Source organism: Chiloscyllium punctatum, chromosome 38, assembly GCF_047496795.1.
Source record: "Chiloscyllium punctatum isolate Juve2018m chromosome 38, sChiPun1.3, whole genome shotgun sequence".
Taxonomy (NCBI): domain Eukaryota; kingdom Metazoa; phylum Chordata; class Chondrichthyes; order Orectolobiformes; family Hemiscylliidae; genus Chiloscyllium; species Chiloscyllium punctatum.
Genome location: NC_092776.1, coordinates 46332497 through 46350375, shown reverse-complemented (window position 1 = coordinate 46350375; position 17879 = coordinate 46332497). Strand labels below are relative to the sequence as shown.

Here is a 17879-nt window from a genome sequence, read left to right as displayed (position 1 = left end):
TGGATAAACTTGACCATAAGCCCTCGAAATGATCTTTGATGTCTGATACCACCTTTCTAGTGCTCCCTGCAATTCTGGATGGTATGCAGTAGATTTGAATGGTTTTATTCATAAACGTCCATAAATTCCTTGTATAATTTTGATGTGAACTTTGATCCTTGATCTGATTGTATCTCTGTGGGTAGTCTGTATCTAGTGAAAAGTTTGAGTAATTGCTACACAATCCTTTTAGTCGTGATATGATGTAATGGGACAGCCTCCAGAAATCTAGTGGACACATCCATTTTGTTAACAAATACTGATTCCAAACTTTGTTTTAGGTAGGGGTCCTACACAATCAATTAAGACTGTTGTAAAAGGTTTCTCAAATGCAGGAATAGGTATTAAAGGTGCGGGTTTTATTACTGCCTGTGGTTTTACAATTACCTGACATGTATTACTTCCTTGTGCAGTCCAGGCCAGTAAAAATGTTTTTGTATTTTAACTTGAGTTTTTTAAACTCCTAAATTACACTCTAGTGGTAGTTCATACGCTACCTACAATATCTCTTTTCTTTCACCCACTGGCAATACGACTTGATGAACATTTGCTCATTTCTCATCTGCCTGAATATGTGATGGTCTCCATTTCCTCAATAAGACATAATTTTTAAGATAATAACATTCAGGGATACATTAGGATTCTTCTTCTTCTATGTATTCCTTTTGATACAATTGCTTTAAATTTTCATCCTTCTGCTATAACTCAGTTAATTTATCTGAGCTGAAGATGTCTGCTTTGTCATCTGTCTGCTCCTGGTTTGTTTCAACCATTTTATCCAACAGGGTCTCTGCTAATTCCACTTCAACTTTCTTATCTGTACTGTTTGATCTCTTCTGTTTCAACTGGTGACCTTGTTACCACACAGTCAGGAAAAATCCCAAGATATGTGTCCTGCAATAATTCAGTTTCCATGAGCTTTTCAACCACAGTAGGCAGCACTCCTACCTGTGAACCATCTATACCATTAGCAAGGACAAATTGTATTCCTAGAGCTGAGGGTTTGTCGTGTATTCCCACCATGACTTCCCCACTCTTCACTGGACACTCTCAACTCACTTTACCTAATTGAGTGCATCTTGTCTCACTGTGAATTCCCATTACTATTACCTTTTCTGGCAGTAGTCCTTCAGAAGTACATATCTCCTCATCTTTCAACATCACAGATTGAGAGGATCCTGTATCTTTTAATATCATAACCTCTTTACCTGCTACTCCTGACCTACGCGAGCAAACTTTATCTTGGTATATGTTTTAAGAAGATCTGGCTCTTCATCATTAATCAACTTCCAACCACTGTTTAAACCAACAGGATTCAACACCCAGAGCAAAAGATACTAACACCTACCACTTGCTGCCTTCGAGGCCAATAACCCTAATCCCAATTTGGAACTGTAGAACAAATCCAGCAAAGAGCCTCCAATCTGTTATAGATTAGGCCAGACTCCCTCAAAACATTTCAATAAAGTAGCCCAGACTCCTAACTTTGCTAGTTGTTTTATGCAGATATAACACGGATACACCAGGACGGATGCAGTTGGTCAAACTATTTACAATTTATTTACAAGATTGCCAAATGAAACACAAACAAAAGAGAAGAGAATGCCAAACAATTTAACCATTCGGAAAACCCAACAGCTTATGGTGGCTCAGTAGTTAGCACTGCTGCCTCACAGTGCCAAGGACCCAGGTTCAGATCCAGCCTCAGGCGGCTGGATTCCTGTCTGCGTGGAGTTTGCACATTCTCCCTGTGCCTGCGTGGGTTTCCTCCGCAGTGCTCCAGTTTCCTCCCACAGTCCAAAGATGTGCAGGTCAGGTAATTTGGCCATGCTAAATTGCCCATAGTGATAAGTGCATTAGTGGGGAGTAGTGGAATGGTTCTGGGTGGGTTATTGTTTGGAGGGTCAGTGTGGACTTTTTTGGGCTGAAGGGCCTGTTTCCGCACTGTAGGGAATCTCATCTCATCTCATCCCAACTTAATGATGCTGTTCCAATACTTGCAACAATCCCCATAAACACCCCTTGACACAAAAGGTAAAATCAAACACAGGGTCTTATAGGAGAGAGGTTGGAGATAGAGTTCAGCATGGACCTGCTTCTTTGGGTCCAGCAGCTTGACAACTGCCTGACTGCTTTCAGTGAATAGCCAGACCAAACCCGTGAAAAGCTGATCTGGGAGACCTGGTCACTCCCCTTTTGTTGTATAAATGTTTATATTACAAACTTTAAAGCCTTTTGCCTGGGGCAGTATCTGTTAGTTGTAATCAATCTAGCCCTAAAACCCATCAAAGCCCAGATTTATCAGAACCTGTGTTTTTACGACCTATTGAGAAAAACCAAAGACAACTGAACCTTGTTAAAGGAGCAGCAGCATCATGCTCCCCATCTCTGAACTCCATTGAATGTACTGTGAGACTGGTAGGTAAAATGCCAGTGTCTGAAAAACATTGGCAACTAGGGCTCAGAGGTATGTATACAGATGCCAGTTCTACAAACAAGGCAATGGGAGAGATCACTTTGCATCATGAGTAGGGATTATTTCATGTGTGGCACTGGCAGCAAAACTTGATTTTTCAGAATCAGCATGTTCAGCCACCAAAAGAAAGTGCCACAGATGATCTCACCTGGCCCCACCAAAATTCTGGGGCTGCATTCCGATCATGTGAAATGATGCCAATCAGTTACTATATGTATATCAGAAACATAAAAATATGATAGCTCCTTCTTTTTCCCTTGTCACTTTCTGTTTTCCTACCAGAGCTATGATGCTTACATCGTGGAATATCATTTCTAAATAGCTATCCATCAGGCAGAAAACTGGATAGATGGATGTTGTGCAAGTCTGATAGTGTATTCTACCCACGTCATTGTGCTTGAAAATTAATTGCATGTGGCCACGAGTTATTGGGCCATTAAATGAAGAGCTAATTAGCTTGATACTGCTATATGTTACCAAGTGATTCCCTTTCCTTCTAAGAGCCATGCACTCCATTTCAATGAGATGCCATTCTGACTACTATTCACAATCCCCAGCCAATAGCTTTGAGGAAAAAGAAACCGGTGTTGGCCCAATCTGAAGATTGAAGAATGGAAAAGACATATCACTTGCATATGCCATAAAACTGAAGCTATCTTGCTCTTGACACTATATTGATCTGTTTTCACTGGTGACATTTTGATGATTACACTGTAGGTGTACTTGATTTGAACACAGGAATTTAGCTAAAAGAAGGACCTACCAAAACTAACAGTGCACCGCTTTTGCGAATTAAGTGTGATGTTCCTTGTTTGAAAAGTACTCCAATGTTATCAGCTGAAATATGCTCAAATGGACAAATACTTGTATCATAGGGGTCCTCCCAACTCTTTTGTTCTTACATTTTAAGTCATTCAAGATAGCTTCCTGTCATTTATGTCCTACTGTATCTAAAGAGGCTGTAATAATACCTCATGGATGCAGATACTGCAGAGAAACTTAGACATTCTGAAGATTCCATCTGAACTACATGTTCCAGTGGGCGGCATGGTGGCACGGTGGTTAGCACTGCTGCCTCACAGCACCAGGGTCCCAGGTTCCGTGCCAGCCTCGGGGGGACTGTCTGTGTGGAGTTTGCACATTCTGTTTGTGTCTGCGTGGGTTTCCTCCGGGTGCTCCAGTTTCCTCCCACAGTCCAAAGATGTACAGGTCAGTTGAATTGGTCATGCTAAATAGTGTTAGGTGCATTAGTCAGAGGGAAATGGGACTGGGTGGGTTACTGTTCTGAGGGTCAGTGTGGACTTGTTGGGCCGAAGGGCCTGTTTCCACATTGTAAGGAATCTAATCTAATAGACAAGAAGTATGCGGTAGGTGCAGCTAACTTATTTTGTCATTGCATAGTTTGGAATTCTCCATGAAATCCTGACTTTTGTGTTTCTTGTTTAAGATTTCCATACCAAAGAACACATGAAGTTTAAATATATCAAAGATGGATATCAAATAATACAAACATGTGTTTCTTAGCTTACTTCATTCCCACTTAGAACATAGAACATAGAAAACTACAGCACAGAACAGGCCCTTTAGCCCACAATGTTGTGCCGAGGTTTAATCCTAATGTAAAATATAATATCTTAACCTATGCATCCCTCAACTCACTGCTATCCATGTGCATATCCAGCAGTCACTTAAATGTCCCTAATGACTCTGCTTCCACCACCACAGCTGGCAACGCATTCCATGCATTCACAGCTCTCTGCATAAAGAACCAACCTTTGATGTTTTCTTTATACCTTCCTCCTAATATCTTCAAACTATGACTCCTCGTACCAGCCAATCCTGCCCTGGGGAAAAGTCTCTGGCTATTGACTCTATCTATTCCACTCATTATTTTGTATACCTCGATCAGGTCTCCTCTCTTCCTCCTTCTCTCCAGAGAGAAAAGTCCGAGCTTATTCAACCTTTCTTCATAAGACAAGCCCTCCAGTCCAGGCAGCATCCTGGTAAACCTTCTTTGCACCCTCTCCAAAGCCTCTGTATCTTTCCAATAGTAGGGTGACCAGAACTGGACACAATATTCCAAGTGTGGTCTCACCAGGAACTTGTAGAGCTGTAGCAAAACCTCGCGACTCTTAAACTTGATTCCCCTGTTAGTGAAAGCCAGAACACCATACGCTTTCTTAACAACCCTATCCACTTGGGTGGCCACTTTGAGAGATCTATGTACTTGCACACCCAGATCCCTCTGTTCCTCCACACTGCCAGGAATCCTATATTCAGCATTCGAGTTTGACCTTCCAAAGTGCATCACTTCGCATTTATCCAGGTTGAACTCCATCTGCCATTTCTCAGCCCTGCTCTGCATCCTGTCTATGTCGCGCTGCAGACTGCAGTAGCCCTCTATTACTATTGACGACACGTCCAACCTTTGTGTCATCTGCAAATTTACTAACCCACCCCTCATCCAAGTAATTTATAAAAACTACAAAGAGCAGAGGCCCAAGAACAGAGACCTGTGGGACCCCACTCAAAACTGACCTCCAGGCAGAATACTTTCCATCTACAACCACTCTCTGCCTTCTGTCAGCCAGCCCTTCCCTAGAAAGCTGGCCATGTGAGAGGTAATAAAATAAGACCTGGTGAGGGTGACACCTTTCAGCTGCCTTGCCATAGTTCCTCATCCATCAGTTAATTTTGATAGAGTACTATCAGCTTACCTTTTGATCATAAAAACTGGGAGACCTAAATTGTTGATTGTGGATTCAGCAGTGAAAATGAGTCTGGTCATTCAGCTATGAAGTAACACTAAGTATTTTGAAATAAACTGATAAACTGCACAGCCACAAAGCAGTTTCCCATGAAACATTTTCTTAGTACATTAGTTTCCATCGATGTTCCATTTCAACTTGCTTCTATATTACTGTAGCTAGTTTTTGGAAGTACTTTGTTAGCATCAGGTTTTAGCATTATATTTGTTCTAAGAAATATTTTAGAATATACTTTATATAATGATCATAATGGGAAAATGTACATAGCATGTGTAATAATGTGTACAAAAGCACACCTTCAATTTTGTCAACAGGGTAAGGCACCTCACAATACCCATACACAGGCAGACATGAGAGGATATCTGTGTCTCATAAATCCATGTGACACTTCATAGGTATTTAGCCCTAATGTCTACCATGCTAAAAGGTTGCTACATCCATTTGCTAATTAATGAGAAACATGTTTATTGTCTGGTGCTATATGCCAAATTTCACATGAAACTGAATTAGACATTGTCTGACTCATCTGATACTGGCAACACAAGTCAGACAAAAATGGAAGAAACCGCACATTAATGGAAAAATGTGGCACATCACTATCTGACAGCTTAACCAGTGCATGATCCTTGTAATTTCATTTATGTGGTGAATATGAAACTACTTATAAAAACCTCAGTGGTAAATTAATTTTAGGGTTTCCTCTAACAATTTCCTCTAACTACTTTCAGCACTTGGAAGTAACCTAAAGCAAGACTGAGATTTAAAAACTTAAAGTTTAAAATTCACCAGGAAACCAGTTAATGTGCCTTAAAATTTTACCTGTGACTCAACAGTATTTCTAACGATGTAAGAGACAAGTTAAAATGCGGAATATCTATTATGTAAAACCATTTTACCAACTTATTTCTCAGAAGATGCCCTGAAACCTTTAAATGACTTTGTTTGAAACAATTAATTTTTCGAACAGGAATAAAAGCCCCTCCTTCGCTTAGATTTTTTTCCAAAGCAGAAGTGCTTTTGTACTAATTTAATGCTATTCTTTGCCCAGATGGTTCACTGCCTAACTAGAAAGTTATATAAACAATAAACTTCAGTAGTTCACTTGTAGCCTTTTCAATTTCTAGGTATGTTTTCTTTACATTTAAAACATGACATGGAGGCATCCTAAATCAAAGTCAAAGATCTAAGTAACATTTGTTTCACTCCATTGACATGGGCAACTAGTGTCTGCTAGATAGATCATCAATTTGTTCAATTGGTAATTAACCTAGCACAAAGACATCGTAAAAACTGAAACTCCCAGAAGACTAAGATCAAGGAGCAAATTATTGTAGATGCTGGAATCTGTACTGAAAACAAAAAGTGCTGGAAATCACACCTGGTCAGGCAGCATTTGTGGAGAGAGAGCAAACTAACATTTCAAGTCTAACATTTCATCAGAGTTCTGATGAAGTCATCTCGACTCAAAATGTTAGCTTGCTCTCTCTCCACAGATACTGCCTGACCCACTGTGATTTCCTACATTTTTTGATTCCAAGACTAAGATCAACCAGCCTGATTGAAGAGAAGAATTCCAAAAAGCTGTTCACAATCAGTCTGGAAAATCTTGGCACGTCCAACTCCATTCTGAACCCAAGCAACGAATGTTTGGCAACAAAGACCTCCACAATTCAATTATGTCTTAGTGTACAGCGTAGTTGCTGTCAACTCCTGTATCACAGTGAGTCTTGGACTGTGTATCACTGACACATAGGAGTGTTTGAGAAATTCCACCAGCATACCTTTGCTGTATTTTTTGGATTCAATGGAAGGACTATCAAACGAACACAAACATTTTTTTCCCTCGAGGCCAGCTCTACAAATATTCAGTCAAAACGTCTTCTCTGATTTCGGATAGATGGATTATGTGTCCAGATGGCTGCAAAGTATTTTCCCTACCAGAATCTGTTTTCTCACCTCTCAAACAGCCAGCAGTCCAGGAAAGGACAAAGAAAATGCAACAAAGATGCTGAAGTTTATCTTGAAGCACAGCAGACTGACATTAATGATTGGTATGTGTTTGTTACTAGTCATTCCAAATGGCAATAACTTGGCCATCAAGTTGTTTCATCCTTAATGAAGTAGAGTGGCAACAGGGAAGGAAAAAGAAAGAAGCAAATTCTAGATTCCGCAATGTCCTTGCTGCACTTGCTTAAAGCGTTGAGAATTGGCCTGTTCAGTCACATAAATACCCAAAGCGGAAATTTGCAACAAAGTCATCTTCGAATAGAGAGACAGCTGATTTTGATATGCTACTACCATTTGTGGCATTGTATAAGGCTCCATGTTTACTTATTCAACTTTACAGAAAAGGATAAAGAAAATAATGTCAAATTGTTATGTAGTTTCTTCTTCAAGCATAATACAGTAGCGCCTCGACTTATGAACTTAATCCGTTCCGGGACCCGGTTCACGAACCGAAAGGTTCGCGAACTGAATCAATTTTTCCCATTGTTCGGATAGTGTAAGAATGCTTGAACGGCTGTTCACAGCGCACGCGCCAAAGACAAACTAAATGAGATCACGCAGGGCCCGAGAGCTTTTGCGTTCAACAAGCACGTAGCAAAGCAGAACAATGAAACCACGTGGTCGCACGGGGGCTTTTTGCGTTCGTGCTTTCGTTTGTACCTTGAATTTCATACATACGTTGAAGAAAACTTTTACGTAAAATCCTGTTTGTAAACCGATTTGTACGTGAACAGGGTCATTCGTATGTCGAGGCGCTACTGTATTGTCAATTATTCAGTCCCAGACTAGCAAGGCTTCCTTTTGGCAGATGGAAAGAAGAGGAAGTATGTATGTGGTCAGGATTGTGTCATCCTGATGTTGACTGCTTAAACTTATCACCAATTTGATGTAGTTGGTTGACTTGGTTATAGCCTCACTGAGAAATGTGAGCCCATTATCATGTCTGATGACAGCGGTTCAGTGAGCTACGTGGCGAAATTTGTCTGAAATCAACTTGATGATTCGGTGTTCTAGGATCAGGGATGGAATTTTACTAAACCTATTTATCATGATGAGATTGATGCTTCTTGAAAAAATATAATCAATAAATATTCCATAAATTTTCCTTATTTGATAATATTTATTTTTAATTTTAGTATTCTGACTCAGACTTTGGGTGAAGTCTACAATTTAAAGCCAAAGTCCAAAATCTAGCGTAAAAGTGTGCATCACTTCAGGCTGCTTATAGGTTGGCTGTTCTGTTCTTGGTTGATTGCATTATTGTCTACTCAGTACACATGGATGCATGAGTAAGATTTTGTGACAGGAGTACTCATCCCTGACAGTACCTTCCATGGTTTGAGACCCTATCACCATATTTAAAGAGCCTGGACAACAATCAATTCCCTGCAAGCCATAGGTATCACTCAAGGTCTGGGAGTGGATGCTTGCAGTTAGGCGTTCTGGCCCTTCCACACATCCCCAGTCAGCCTGCCTCCTTTAACCGGACAGGTTTCATGCTTGGCCACTGTCTTTGACCTGGGTTCATTATATTCCAGCTCACCTCCCTTGATTACCTTCCTATTCTGTGCAGCTTTGAATATTGCTAACTGATCTTAACTGTGGCATGGCATAGATCAACACTCCCAAAGAGGATAAATCAGTAGCTGGTAGCTGAAAACCCAAATTACTCACTTGCACAGAACTTAATCGGGAAGGTGAACTTAATTCTTGCAAGCTGGCCTTTGAATGGGCATTCATGAGATGTAAAAGCATGTGAAAAGACGTCTTGACATTTGCCGTTGGGAAATTTGACTTGCTGTTAACGTATGGAGAGCTTAATTGGGTAAGATCATTCATCACTGAGATTCTAAATCTTAGCTATTTGCCCAATTAAAGTCCCCCACATGCCTTCCTTCCTCCTAGGACAGAATTTCTGACAGAAATCTTTACAAGACAAATAGGTGCTAAGACAGTCAGACAGGTAACATTAGCTGGTCCACCCAAACTGTCCTGTGTATCTTCTGTAGTCTCCTGAGAAAAGCAAAACAACAGATCAAAGTGCAAAGCACAATAGAAAAATTAGTTTGGAAATGTATTTTTAGTATTTGTAGGCATTCAAAACTCATAAACTGAAGATTAGAAAGGTGTGATGCACGAAAACAAAACATCTAATTAATCTAATCTTTTTAGGTTGGGTAACTTATATGCATAATCCATGGTCTTCCAACCTAGCAAAAAAAATTGTCAGTGTCCATAAAGTGTAATCTCCTTATTTATTATTTTATGAACCTCAAATGTGAATCTGTTGTTCTCTATAGCACATATGTTAAGAATCTTTAAGGCTATTTGGCTAGCTAAGGTATCTTTAAACAGGGAATTGTTCTTGAGTCTATTCACTGCGTCTTTTTGGTAGCCTTGATATCATGCAGGGTGCAAGAGCACCAGAACTGGACACAGTATTTTAAATTAAGCTGGTGAGTGTTATTGTCCTTGACTGCTTTGACTGCATATGACATTAAAAAGCCCCAACAAAGCTGAAGTCAATGGGAATGGGGATAAACTCTCCATTGGGATGAGTCATGCATAGCACAAACGAAGATGGTATGGTTGTAGGAGGTCAGTCATCTCACCTCCAGGAGATTACAGCAGCCAATTCCTCAGGGAAGTGACCTGGGTCCAACAGTCTTCAACTGCTCCATCAGTGACCTTTCCTCCATCATAAGACCAGAAATGGAGTTGTTCGCTGATGATAGCATAGTGTTCACTTGTGACTCCTCAGAAATTGAAGCAATTCATGTCTGTATGCACTAAGATATAGATAACATTCAGTGGTAACTTTCATTGATGCCATACATGTGCTAGTCAAGGAATCATCTCAAACAAGAGAAAATCCATCCATCTTGTCACTCAATGCCATTATGATCATTGAATTCCCCACAATCAACATCCTGGGAATAAAGTTGGTCAGAAGATGAATCCTGTGACTACAAGAGCAGGTCAAAAATTCGACAGTGAATAACTCCTCATCTTTTGATTCTCTGAAGTCTATCCATTATCTACAAGGCACATATCAGGAATATCATGGACTACTTCCCCTTGTCATCACAAGGTACAGCTCCAATAGCAGTCAGAAAACTCAACACCATCCAGGACAAAGCAGCCTGCTTGAGTGGCACTCCATCCACTGCTTAATATCCAATCACTCCACCAGTGTATGCATATTATACACAATATGCAGCAACCTGTCAAGTTTCTTTTGACAACATCTTCCAAGCATGTGACCTCGATCAGGTAGATAGAATGGTACGGAAGCAAAGACATAGAAACACCATCATTCACCAGTTTTTCTTCAAGTGACATACCATTCTCACTTGAAATTATATTGCCATTCCTTCGGCGTTGTTAGAGTAAATTTCATGGTACTCAGTTTCTGATAGCACTGTATGTGCACATTCTGGATTGCGGGGGATTAAGAAGGCAGCACACCACAACTTTGTAAAGAGCAATTGGAGATGAGTAGTAACTGCTGGCTCATGAAGCACACAGCCTATGAAAGATTTATTATATGATGCCTAAATCAGACTTTTTGCATGACAAAATAACCTGTTCCATGTCAGAACAAATCTGCCTGCAAAAAGTGCTTAGTAAGTGCTGTTTTCCTCCAGGTATACTAACTTTTGAAGTGAGTCTCTTACTGCTTTACTGTATTTTAGCTGGGCATGGACAACTTTGCTGTGAAGCACATGCACATTGACTTGGTGCAAATAAAAAAACGAGGCCACAGAAATTGAAGAAGACCAGTCAGTGGTAAAGCTTCTTCCTTGCCATTGTCCCACCTCCCTTACCTAAAAATGATAATAGCTTTTAAATTTTGCTATACCAAAGAGTGGAATGTCTGTCAATTGTGCATTGCAATTGTTGTGCAGCTCAATGGTATCCAGTCAAAATAGAATTGTGTGGCCAGGCACTGTTCAGATATATGCCCATCAGAAACAGGAATTAGATCTATTGATTGAGTGCTCCTTTTAACTGAATTTCAGTGTATGAAACCTTATTAATTTTTGAGGTTAATAACTGTGTAGTTATAGCATTATTTCTTGAGCCAATTATGATCTTTTCTTAATCTGGTTTCTCAAGGTTGGACAATACGCTCGAAGAAATTATATTTAAGCTGGTGCCTGGTCTTAAGGAAAGTAAGTGAACAGACTCATAAAACTCTTTATTGATCTTTCTAATGTTTAATAGACACAATTCCATTTTAAAAAACCATTAAATAACTAATAGTTAAAGATTATATACACAGCATGATGCAAGAAATATTTTTGAAAATTAAATTTTGCACAATTATTAATTTAACCATATTATTACACATATTTATAATCACAAACAATAGCCATTTCTAAGTAGTTGTGGAGACAATTGTTGGTTTAGATTTTATGTTTATATTTCTGATAAATAGCCCTGTGTCAGCCCCTTTAATTATTTTCCAAGCAAATTTTAAAATCAGTATTTATTTGTCGCTTTCATTTGCTGTTAACGTACGTGCACGTACAGCATGCACAGGTATCTGACAGTGCCAGTCAGACTGGCAGAGGAACTCAGTCTGTCCAGAGAGGAGCACTTGGTCTTTGTTAAATTCTCCCTTGAAGGGACAGCTGAGCTTGAGAGTTGACTGTCTGAGGAGAAACTGATGTGAAATGCATGTTTTATACCATTCTTTGAGGCAAACATTCCAATATAGGCAATGCAGCCAACTGCAGCACTCCCTCCAAAAGTTGTTCTGTCAAAGATAATTTGTCAATTACAATAGTTCCTAAGCAGATTGTAATTGAAATCTGTTGTGAAATATTAAAGCAAAGTTTGCAGCATTGAATTGAGATATGGTTGTTACTAAGCAGTGCATTATTTGCTTTTCGAATGACACTGCCTTCTACTTCAGAAATCAAAACCAGCATTCACTTAAAAATGAAAATATTGGAGCAGAGTTCATATTCTTAATTTCTTCTGTAAAAATTATTGATGTCATTGACAAAAAAGGCACTTCTTTGTGAAACTGGTTTAGTACCAACTTGGCATACTAAGGGCCATTCATTCTTTCCTTGTTAACATTTTTAAAGAATTACTTTATGAATAAGTGAACAAGCAAAGTAGAAAGCAGTCCTTTGACCTTTACAATGTCTTTACTACTAGTATGCCATCTTTCCAGTTTAAAACAAGCCCAAAGGCTAGCTATCTAAAAAGGGGTGCAAATGAATACGATGTCTTGATTAGATGATATTCAAGAAAAACATTGTGCAATGTTACAATACAAAACTTGAATTCATCACTACAGTCACAAAGAGTTGTTGCAGAATGGTGGAGCAAGATCAGAAGGATATTTTCCCATTGATGGGATGTGTGGATTGCTGACAAAGCTAGAATTTATTGCCCATTGAAAAAAATTGGTAGTAAGCTGCCTTCTTAATGCAGTCTATTTGGCGTAGTGCTGTAAGGAAGGAAGCTGCAGGATTGTGATCCCGCAGAGTAAAGGAATAGCAATATAGGGCAGTGTTTATATGTCACTGCCAGACATGTTTTTGGAAGGGTCCACATAAAATAGAATGAATGCCCAACCAACAAGCTTCCCTGAACACTTCAGAGAACTAGTTCGTGAAATTGGCAGCCTGCATGCCATATTAAACATATTATTAGAGATCAGTTGAGCTTCTTAAAATAATATGCTGCCCATGTTATAATATAGTTGGCATAGGCAGATAAGTGGGAGTAGACACCTATGTTTTTAATAGGAAAGAAGGATGGTACTCTCTGAGGGGTGCTTTTTGCAGTTTGGTTCAAAACTTCGCCCCACCCCCAGCTGTTCTATATATCAACTCTCCAAATCCACCCTACTCCCCTTTTCCACCACCTACCTTAAGTTGGCAAAATCCTCCCTGCCCAATACTTTGGATTTTCCTCTGTTGGGGGCCCTTTGGATTTTCTTTTTGAGACTGAGAGTGGTCCCAGCAGCATCTACTACCAAACTCTCGATGTTGCTAGTTTTGTTGGAGCTGCAGATTTGACGGCCAATGGATTTCTTTCCACTGAGGAGCTGAATCCCCACCTTTCACTAGTTAAGCCCCCCCACTGTATGCCATAGCTGCAGAGCAGACTATTGGATAGCAGGGGTGGTGAGCCATCAATCCACCATAAAATATTCTGCCCATAGTTCCAAGTTGGTATAATGCATGGCTTCAGCGTTATATTCCCTGCTGCTTACTGTAGAGAAAGAGAGGCAAGTTTGGGGAGGCAGGGGGCCAGGGTGAAATAGGAAGAAATGGTTCTCAGTACAGTTCTCACTGAGTGAGTTGCATTCAAGGTGCAGTTATCTGTTAATTCCGCACAAAAAGTGCAGTGTATATAGTTGAACATCTAATTATGGAATCTATAAATATTAGTCTCTCCTATAAGTTTGTTTAGGAGATGAAGTTATAAGTACCTTCTTGAAAATAGCTGCAATAACCATGCTGATACACTAAATGTGTTTACTTTCATTGTGCAAATTAACACTCAAATGCTATAAAATGGAAATTCTGAATTGTAAATGTTTGATAAGTTAGTTAAAATAATAGGTGTGCATATTTTCTGGAACACATATTTTCAACACATGAAATTGAAACTGCAAGTTAAATTTACAGAGATTAAACTATTACATAAAGTGTAATAGATACAACAGTGCCAGATGAGTATGTAAAATAGCAAGTAATTATTTCGCCAGTATGCTTCAGGTTGTGTTAGGCAGAGCTGCCACTGGAAGTTTGTGTGCTTGCAAGCTGTTTATTTATTGGAGAACTGCATAATGGTTAGCTGACTCCAGCCCTAAAAAGAACTGTGATACATTAATAAATGTGATGTATCCTTTGACGTGTAAAAGCTTCACTGTGCCATTTTAGTGCGCTTTACACATTCTCAAGGTGGATTATCAAAATATTTGTTGCTCTACCCTTTCTGTGACCATCTCAATGCTTGTGAAGTGGGAACAGCAACATTAAAACAGTGTCCTGATTGCATGTCTTTCTTTCAACAATGTTAATGCATTGAGATGGCATAGAAACTTTGGAAGAAAGCTGCTATGCACCCAGTACCTTACTTGGTGCAATTAATTCTACAAAAAGTAATTGGTTGTTGAAAATGAAAACATCCCCTTAGTTCTTCTTATGATGTTTAACATTTAGTAATGTTTGCCAAAACAAAAGTCCTCATGAGATCTTACTTTTCCACCTGGAGATATACAATCAAGTGAAATCTTACCATGTTGGCTTTATAACTTTTTAACTTGTTAACAATTTTAGCAAATACTTATGTTCTTTTGGCCAGTGGAAAAGCGGCAAGAAGAAGAATTCTGGAAAAAAAATAAACCACAAGAGAATGGAGAAGGTATGTTAACAAAATTAACGTAAAGATCTTATAGCCTTAGAATAGCTTGATTTATTTTCAAAGGATTGATAAATGTAGCCATTGCTAGAGAGGAAAAATTAAAGCTAGTATGATTCCAACTCTGTATTTCAGGAGCTTAAAATGTGTGAATTTTAACAAATTTCCACCCCACATATCTTTGCTTAAAATTATCGATCTTTCTCAGCCTCTTAAGTTGTTCAGTGTCCCTTAGCTGAGGATACCATTCCCCATGTGCACCTTTCTGCTACTGAATTTGAACTAGCCCAAGTGGTTAATGCAGACTTATTTGTCTTCCTAGTTTCCTTCCTCACTAATAAGAAATTTCTTATACAGTCAACAATTCCCACCTTTAAGAAAATAATGGGCAAGGACTTGAATATATGGAGGATTTGGGTTGTAAGGAGAGGCTGGATAGGCTGGGACTTTTTTCCTCTAGAACATAAGAGGTTAAGGGATGACCCTGTAGAGATTTATAGAATCATGAGAGACTTGGATAAGGTGAATAGCAAAAGTCCTTTCCCTCGGGTAGGAGAGTTCAAAACTAGAGGGCATAAGTTTAAAGTGAGTGGGGAAAGACTTAAAAGGCACCTGAGGAACAATGTTTTTCACACAGAGGGTGGTGCCTACGTAGAATGAGCTGCCAGAGGAACTGGTAAAGGTAGGTACAGTTACAAAGTTTAAAAGACATTTGGATAGGTAGATAAATAGGAAAGGTTTAGACGGATGTCTAATGGAACTAATTTAGTTTGAGAAACCTGGTCAGCATAGACAAGTTGGACTGAAGGATCTGTTTCTGTGCTGTACGACTCTCTGACGCAAAAACTACTGTGAAATTATTTTAGAAACAAGTCAATTGCATTCCAAGTCAAAAGTGTATTGTTGGGAAAGAATAACAGGTCAGGCAGCATCTGAGGAGCAGGAGAATCGACGTTTCGGGCTTAAGCTGATTTACAAACCTAACTGCCCGGTCGACCCATTGTCTCAGCCTGCACCTGTCCCATTGAAATCATCTCTTCCTACCTCGACACCATCCTGTCCCTCTTAGTCTAGGAATTCCCTGCCTATGTTCATGAACACCATCCACGCCCTTCACCTCCTCCAAGATTTTCGTTTCCCCAGCCCACAATGCCTCATCTTCACCATGGACATCCAGTCCCTGTACACATCGATCCGCCAGGACAAAGGTCTCCAAGCCCTCCGTGTCTTCCTCTCATGCCATCCCAACCAGTACCCTTCCACCGACATCCTCATCTGCCTGGCTGACTTGGTTCTCACCCTCAACAACAACTCCTTCCAATCCTCCCACTTCCTCCAAACCAAAGGGGTAGCCATGGGCACCCACATGGGACCCAGCTATGTCTGCCTGTTTGTCAGGCACATGGAACAGTCCATCTTGTGCAGTTACACCTACAACACCCCAACCTGTTCCTTTGCTACATTGATGACTGTATCGGCGACACCTCGTTCTCTCACGAGGAGGTTGAACAGTTCATCAACTTTACCAACACCTTCCACCCCGACCTCAAATTCACTTGGACCATCTCAGACACCTCCCTCCTTCCTGGACCTCTCCAGTGACCGACTAACCACCGACACCTACTACAAATCCACCGACTCCCACAGCTACCTCGATTACACCTCCTCCCACCCTACCTCCTGTAAAAACACCATCCCTTGTTCCCAATTCCTCTGCCTCTGCCGCGTCTGTTCCCAGGGTAACCAATTCCACCTCAGAAAGTCCCAGATGGTCTCCTCCTTCCAAGATCACAACTTCCCTTCCCACGTGGTTGACTATGCCCTCAAGTGCATCTCCTCCACTTCACGCACCACTGCCCTTGAGCTCCATCCCTCCCAATGAAACAAGGACAGAAGTCCCCTAGTCCTCATCTTCCATCCCACCAACCTCCGCATACACCCTACTCCACTTCCATCTCCAAATGGACCACACCACCAAAGATATATTTCCCTCTTCACCCCTATCAGCATTCCACAGAGACGATTCCATCATCAAGTCCACACAACCCACTCCTGGCATCTTTCCCTGCCAGCGCAGGAAGTGCAAAACCTGTGCTCACACCAGTCCCCTCACCCCTGTCCAAGGTCCCAAGGGATTCTTCCACATCATCAGAAATTTACCTGTATCTCTACCAATGTTATCTACTGCATCCGTTGCACCCGATGTGGTCTCCTCTACATCGGGGCGACAGGACGCCATCTTGCAGATCGTTTCAGAGAACATCTCTGGGACGCCCACACTCACCAATCTCACTGCCCTGTGGCTGAACACTTCAACATCCCCTTCCACTCCGTCAAGGACATGCAGGTCCTGGACCTTCTTCACCGCCAAACTGTTATCACCCAACGCCTGGAGGAAGAACGATTCATAGTCTGCCTTGGGACCCTGCAGCCAAAGAGGATAAATGTGGACTTCAACAGATTCCTCATTTCCTCTCTCCCCACATTATCCCAGTCTCAAGCCTCCAACTCGGCACTGTCCTCAAGACCTGTCCATCACTGCCCCCTCTGAGCTATCACCTTCTCCCTCTCATTCATCCACCTATCGCTTTTTCAGCTACCTTCTTTCCCACCAACCCCACCCCCCCCTCCCATTTATTTCTCAGCCCCGGGCCCACAAGCCTCACTCCTGATGAAGGGCTAATGCCTGAAATGTTGATTCTCCTGCTCCTTGGATGCTGCCTGACCTGCTGTGCTTTCCCAGCAACACACTCTTGACTCTTACTGATAGTAGTAGAGGGAAGCATTGATTTAAGTCTGATTAATTTTGCTAAGAGTTCTACATCTGAATGGGAATAGCATTTATAATGAAGTAAGCAAACAGTACACATTGAAGTAAATAACTATGATCTGATGTCCATTACGAAGATGTAATTGGAAGATGATAAGACTTGGGTTCTGAATATTGAGGGGTATATGACATTGAAGAAAAATAGTAAGCTAGTTAATGGTGGAGGGGTAGCACTGTTAATCAGGATGGCATTTGTGCAATAGTTAACAATCACCTTGGTTTTGGAGATTAGCATGTAGATATGAGGTTAAGAGATTAAGATACAAGCGGAATAGTAGGGGAAAGAAATCACTAGTGAGAGTGATCTACAGCACCTTAACAGGAATCACAATATGGGACAAGGCTGACAGGTAAAAACTATTGGCTT

At 40.6% G+C, this 17879-nt stretch overlaps 1 protein-coding gene across 1 annotated transcript in view; it reads left to right on the top strand.

Annotated features, from left to right (window-relative positions):
• The window catches only part of pcgf5b (polycomb group ring finger 5b), a 184769-nt gene that overhangs the window by 115207 nt on the left and 51683 nt on the right, over nt 1–17879 (top strand). The window contains exons 4-5 of the mRNA XM_072557783.1: nt 11410–11465; nt 14626–14685. Coding sequence (XP_072413884.1) covers nt 11410–11465; nt 14626–14685 — 116 coding nt within the window. The remainder of the gene's footprint in view (nt 1–11409; nt 11466–14625; nt 14686–17879) is intronic.